At 45.2% G+C, this 6,604-nt stretch overlaps 1 protein-coding gene and 1 long non-coding RNA gene across 4 annotated transcripts in view; one reads left to right on the forward strand and one right to left on the reverse strand.

Annotated features, from left to right (window-relative positions):
* The window catches only part of LOC149344787 (dual oxidase maturation factor 1-like), a 243,493-nt gene extending 242,894 nt beyond the window's left edge, over positions 1-599 (forward strand). The window contains exon 9 of the mRNA XM_089546390.1: positions 410-599. Within this exon, the coding sequence (XP_089402516.1) occupies positions 410-479 (70 nt within the window). The 3' untranslated portion in view covers positions 480-599. The remainder of the gene's footprint in view (positions 1-409) is intronic.
* A 3,019-nt stretch (positions 600-3,618) lies between these two features.
* On the reverse strand, positions 3,619-5,074 carry LOC149344788 (uncharacterized). 3 transcript variants are annotated; one of them, XR_016282790.1, is made up of 5 exons: positions 4,782-5,074; positions 4,150-4,211; positions 4,011-4,085; positions 3,893-3,949; positions 3,619-3,780 (listed from the first exon to the last, which is right to left on the reverse strand). It is a non-coding gene; the product is annotated as an uncharacterized LOC149344788 (long non-coding RNA). The 3 variants fall into 3 exon arrangements; XR_016282792.1 differs by lacking the exon at positions 4,782-5,074 and adding an exon at positions 4,354-4,757; XR_016282791.1 differs by lacking the exon at positions 4,782-5,074 and adding an exon at positions 4,354-4,751 and having other exon boundaries at positions 4,011-4,211.
* Positions 5,075-6,604: the final 1,530 nt, after the last annotated feature.

Here is a 6,604-nt window from a genome sequence, read left to right on the forward strand (position 1 = left end):
GGCAAAACAACTTATTGCCGAGAGCCACAGGCAAACAGCTACCTTCCTTTTCCACGCCTCATATGCAAGGGACAAACAAAACAAGGATGATGGAAACACAGGAATATACGGGTGAACTATGCCCCAGGCAGGCACTCTTTTAACCTTATTCTCGTATAATCGGATCCTTTTAATGCAAGGTCATGAGCTCAAGCACCCCCTTAGCTATACCGTATCCCGACAAGGACCACCTAAAATGCTACCCCATGCCGCATTGACTTTCAGTTGTCAGAAAGTCTGAAAAGCATGTTTTTTCTTTGTAGTCGCCCCATGTCGGGCCGCTGACGGGTCTAAGGCAGGCTATAAGCGTGGTTGATGAAAAAGGTTGCAGCAATGCGTAAAAAACCTTCTCAACACTCTTTTTTTACAGGCGATCCAGTTTCACCATGGCGACGTCGAAAGATGTGAACATCGACCTGCAGTCCGCGGCCATGTGGTGACCAGACGACCTGGCAGGCGGTGTGCTCATGCGCCTGTCAGCGATGCTCGCGCTAACACGGAGTGGTATAGTACGCTCTGGAGACTACGAGCAATGCTACACCTCTCATGCTCAATGCCGCAGTGCGGGATGTGCCTGTTCTCTCCGAAGCCGGACATTCCTTTTTCGCTTCGGGTGTGACGTGATAGCGAGGGGGCTGCGACATCAAGCTGCACTCGACTCCAGTGTTCATCCTTGATGTTTGTTTCAAAGCTTGCCACAGCGTGAACAGTAGCTTGGCCTGGGATTCGGATACATTCAAATCTTTGGCGACTGTCGCTGTGTGGTTGCGAGGACCCATGTGTCTGGCCAATTAACGTTTGTCTGGAATGTTAAGAAGTCCAGCTTCACCGCCTAAGGAACGGAACGTTGACGAGTGTTGCATGTTTCCAGGCGAATCTCTGCCAATGAGACGCTGGGTCAATCGATGCGTTAATATTGCAGTTGTCTTTCAGTGCTACAAAGCCGCAGCTCACAAGGAATTTGGTCAATCTTCTCGCAAAAATCCTGGCGCAGGGTGCATTACGTGAGCTTGATAGAATGCGTGCCGCACTGCATTAGTGTTTGAAGTCTTATCACAGATACCCGCTTGATGGCACACTAGTCATGCAAGAAGCAGAAAACGTGCGTTTTAGTGAACGGGCAAACAAAAGCACGCAGAGGAACGGGTGCTTAAGGTTGATACTCAACAAGCTTGGGTGAAGTAATGATCCTCGAAAGGCATTTTAGGAAACTCAATATGTGCACCCATAGCCGTCGCCTATGCTTTTTTTATTTTTGCGTTGTGAGGAGCTTCTGCCAGTATGCCTGACGAGCTACTTTTTTATAGCGTGTACGGCTTCCAGGTGTGATAGAAATGGATTCTCTTGCACACGCAACAATTGCAGTGCACTGATTGCGGTGGGTGTCTTTTAAGCTATCAAGAAAACACACCTGGCCTAAACACAGCATGCAGGTCATGCGACATCAGAAGTTTTGTGATGCGTGCAGCGTAGAAGATGTCAATTTTGCAGTGTGGGCTTCAGATTACATAGGTATGCCTTACAGATTTTAGCTACTACTATTGGTTGACGAACAAATTCAACTACAAGAAACCTGTTCTCGTTATAAGCTACGAAATTGTCTCACTGCGTAGCTTCGTCACTGGTATATAAAAAAATAATGTCTCCTGGGACAAAGGACACATGCCCTCCTCACATCACATTCATTGCAAACAAATGACGATGTTAAAGGTCTGGCAGTTCCAACCATTTTTAACTCCGGTTTGAGATATTCACAGTAAACATTTCGTCGCATTCACTGAACAGCATTTCAACAAAAAAGCGGCCGTCACAAATCTATGCCTTTTGTGAATTCTCGTTAGTGAACTTCGCTTTCGCACTTCGTACAGTGTTAATGCTGAGCTGTCAAAGGGGGGACAGGCGCATCCATGTTGCTATAGTCAGTGAAAATGACGACTGGCTGATGCGCAGTATATTCAGTCGGCGGTGCTCGTTAGGCGCAGCAGCCCCATATTTGCCAGCGCCCTCGAGACACCTGTAGTTCAGCTGCTGCTCGGACATGCGTGCGCAGTAGTGTTTCAGCACGTGGCTCGCACCTGCTGCCGTGTGGACTGGCACCAATGCTTTCCCATGCCAGCACCGCAACGGTGCATGCCGCCAGCGCCTGGACAATTGTTCTCCCAGCGTGTCCGTGCCACAACCGGCGACGTCCTCAAGAAGTAAACGCGACTCAAGATGTGATACTCTAGTCGGGCCGGGTCCCGGCGCCCCCAGGTGTGTGTGTGTCGAGCTGAGTGAGCCTGCTCACCCGTAGACCGCACTCGCCGCCGCCAAGCTCTCTGAGGCTGGTCCATCAGAAGTAGGGTTTAAGACACTCCTCGGGCGACGATGCCCCGCGCCCGCACGGCCACGCCAGGAACGCGCCGTGGAGGGACAGTTGGTAGCGACGTGCTCTCTCTCTCAAGTGCGGTCGTCATTTGCATGTTTTGAGAAAAGCTTTGTGATAGATGTCCAATAAAAAGCTGCAACTCACTGTTTTCATTCACTTGTCTTTGTTGTAAATGTGGAATTATTTTGCTGTCCCAAATTAGTGCTCGGCTGGTTGCTCGGAAGTTTGCTGGTTTCGTGGTGATGCAAGGCTCTGAAGGCAAGTATTCTCTTAGCGCATGGTATTACAGAAACAAGTGGTGAGCGACTGGGGTTAGATATTGCTCAAAGTGTTCTGTTTCTTCGCAGTATGTACTCTAAGCATAACCTGTTTTAGCACCTTATCAATCTCGAGTCAACCGCTTTTAAGAGAAATGATTACAGCTAAGGCAATGAATTTTGCGGGTCCTCTTTTGTCGCTATAGCGGCAGTGCAGTAGATCCTAAGAGAAGGTAAATGTAGCGTATTTATTTATTCAATTATATATCAGAACACCCAGAGCGTCATTCTCTGGCATTGCACTGAGGGGGGGAGGGGGCTGTGAAAAGGTATATGAATACCACTGCGTGCAGGTGCTGAGAAAAAAGAAATGCCATTGTGTTAAAAACAATATGGAATCATTACACATAAAAACTCTCAAACCAAGCAAGAAATTGAATCGGCCTTAGGCAGCTTGTTCTATTCCAAAATTGTTTTGGGGAAAGACATTTTAAGCAGTTCGTTTTGGCACCTGTATTCTTTAATTTCAAGTGAGTGATCTATCCACAATGATACACTAGCAGAGTTAAATATATATTTGATTTGATTTGTTTCCTTTCTCCCAATCAACCACTGTACGTCCAGCGGACGTACGATGTACGTCCCTTAACGGATGTACGGATATCCGTGGGAGATCCGCCGACCTCCGACGGATCTCCGAGGGACGTCCGACGGAGGTACATTTGTAACTGGAAAGATCTCCCACGGACATCCGATACGGATATCCGCGGATATCCGCCGCGGACCTAAAGAGGACATTGGCATGTTGCAGGCCTTTGTGACTGCAGCCACTAATATAACTGTCATATACTAAATGAGTTTATATACAAGCCCACAAAGTGTTTTATATCAGGCACAGGCCTCATCGTACATCAAATGCATATGCCTATAGGAAGCAACCAAACACAACGCAAGTTGTCTTAAAATCAAACAATTTTATTAAAGGCATTAATGCATGCTTTCAACCTTCAAGAGGCATTCTTCACGCTTGACGCTGGAAGAGGTCCCATGCAATAGGACGGGTTACTGTATGCAGGTTGTATTCTCATGTTGAATCTGTTGTAAAAAAGTTTTTCCCTAGAAAACAAACAAAAATGCAAAAATACTGTCACTGAAAGGGTACATGATTTTTGCAATTCAAGATACTGCCACTGAAGATCATAATAAAAAATACCATAGCAAAACATACCTGCTGACTATGTCACACATTCGCAGCCATCAATTGCACGAAATGTCCACACACGTGCTGCAAAGGAAAAGATGAGTGCATGAGGGGAGCTGATAATTTCAACACACTTCGAACTTACATGTAGACCAATGCTCTGCAGCGCAAGCTACAACACGGTTGCTCTGAATGGGCTGGCGACGTCCGTGCAGCAACCCTGAGGGAACAAGTGGACAGGTTGTGAGTGGGCAACATGGACTTACACTGCAACTAATACATACCTGTTGACACTACGATGTGGCACATTTGCAACAATCAATTGCACGAGCTGTCCACATACACGCTGCAAGGAAAAAGATGAAAAATTAATTTCAGCGCAAATTACTGTGCTGTAGATGGCTGGAAACATCCATTTGACAAGCGTAATGTTGAAACAAGTCGATAAGCTGTGAAGGTAGACGGATTTTATATTATTTTCAACCTACCTGCACTTTCCATGGCATGACATAATTTAGGCACCAATACACTCCGCAGGCGGGCCACATACACACCGCAAAGACAGTAAGAAAATAAGAAATCAGTCGCGAATCACTGCAAAACACACACAGCCCCGACATTATCCTTTTCATGCGTTCTGTTTTATCGCTATTAAGAACTTACGTACAACTGCCTTAAGATTCACACCATGAATGTGTACACCTCGTCTCAATTTTTTTCGTAGTGTAGAACGAGAGAGGCGCGATGCACTGGCTTACGGAGCTTCGCGACAGGCTCGCGTACGCGGGCAAACACGTTTGCGGCAGCTACCGCATCGTACTTGTAACTTCCACTCCAGTGCGAGTATAATATGCTACAGCATTTTGCTCATCCCACGGCAACATCATCAAGGTAATCTTCAAGCACAGTTACTTACTTGCAAGTTATAACACGCCGCTTCTTTCATCCGAGGCAACAAAGAGTCGGGTGCAGTACGACGTCGGGGCTATTTCACGAAAGCTTCTGGTGCAGAAGAAGGTCTTGTCGAGCGCATAGGTGATTGATCACATTTATAGCACAGCCAAGCAACCGCAGAACAAACAAACCGCATACTGTAGCAAAAATAAAGGTCGAAAGAAACATGATGCCACGAAAAACTACGCAAAGATCGCGCTGTTGTGCACCGTGCCGCCCACGCCGGAACTGGTGGCTGACGGATTGGATTGGATCGACTTCAAGGCCTGTCGTCCTGCCGCGGCTTCTGGTAGGAGTTTAGTTTTCATGGAAGGCAGCATGCCTCGGTTACCTCGGCGGAATGCTGGAAGAATTCAGGTTCTTTCATATCCGCACCATATTCGAGCGATTTAATTGATTAATCCGAATATGCAACTAATTGTCGGTATAAAAATTTGATCGGCTGTATTTGTCGTTTGCAAAATAGAATTTCTTTTCATTTTTTTTATGTGAGGAAAAAAAATATGTATGTGACGTCGTAAGTTCACATCCCTACAGGCATATTCACGGATACCCGTCGGACATCCGTCCGCGGATATCCGCCAGCCATCCGATAGCGAACGTCCTTCGGACATACTCCGAATCTCCGATGCGTATGTCCGGATATGGACGTCCGTAGGCATGCCCTACGGACATCCCCACCTGGCACTGGAGATTCGGATCTTAATCGTACGTACTACGGATATCCGTGGTTGACTGGGCTGATACAGAAAGAGGAGCAAGAGCAAAAGGCGGAACGCCTGACGATGGCTCTTGCCCCGCATACAGTTTGGCACAAACAGACATTTAACATAGATTTATGCGAAAAGTGCCACACCAAGATCTTCGGGGGGAAATAAAATGTCACAGCACTGAGGGAAAAAAAAGTAAATAAGTTAAGTAACGAGAAAAAAAATAAAGCTTATGCAGCAAACAATAAACCGTACTTGCCAACACAAAATAGTTAGTACAAAGATGCAAATGTACACAATTCTGAACATAGTTGTTGCAAGTTTAACAACAACATAATAGCAACATTATAATAGCAACACACAACAGCAAGATTCAAAACGATAATGCACTCCCAAAAAATACAAACTATGAACAGAAACATGGCAGATTAATTGAATTCCAAGTTATTTTCCAGCAGCACAGCTCTAAGCGTATTCTTGGAGACATTAGCACTCAGATCTGTTAATTTTTGTATTTTATTCAGAAGGTTAGCTGTTTGATATTCAATATGTTGTTGTCCATAATTCATCCTTGCTTTGGGTGGCCGTATAGTTTCCCTACGGAGTGTGTATGCAGGAGCTGCATTGGAGTTTTGTACACTGTAAAGCTTCGCTTTCTTTATGTACTGAAGCAATTTGAAATAATAAATTTGATTGACCTTTTAACATTTTATATTTCAGGAAAAGTGGTCTTGTACGCAGTAATTCAGTGGGCTGTGATATTGCTAAAATATTTCGTAACCATTCAGGGATGAGTGTAAAAATCTTAAAGAGGCAGCCAATTGTGTTAGTAAGGTCAGCTATGAGGCTGTTTACATGAGGATTCCATCATAAGCTTTTATCAAACCACACACCAAAAAATTTTTGGGCATTGATTTCAGCTATTTCTTTGCCATCAAACAAAATTGCTATGGCAGATTTCCTAGGTTTGTTTAGTGGTTAAAACAATATATATTTCGTTTTCTCAATGTTCAAGCATAATTTATTTGTGTTTAACCAAGTAGACAGGTGGAGCAAATAGTTACTGACTGCATGT

Source organism: Amblyomma mixtum, chromosome 5 (assembly GCF_055824585.1).
Source record: "Amblyomma mixtum isolate Tamu chromosome 5, ASM5582458v1, whole genome shotgun sequence".
Taxonomy (NCBI): domain Eukaryota; kingdom Metazoa; phylum Arthropoda; class Arachnida; order Ixodida; family Ixodidae; genus Amblyomma; species Amblyomma mixtum.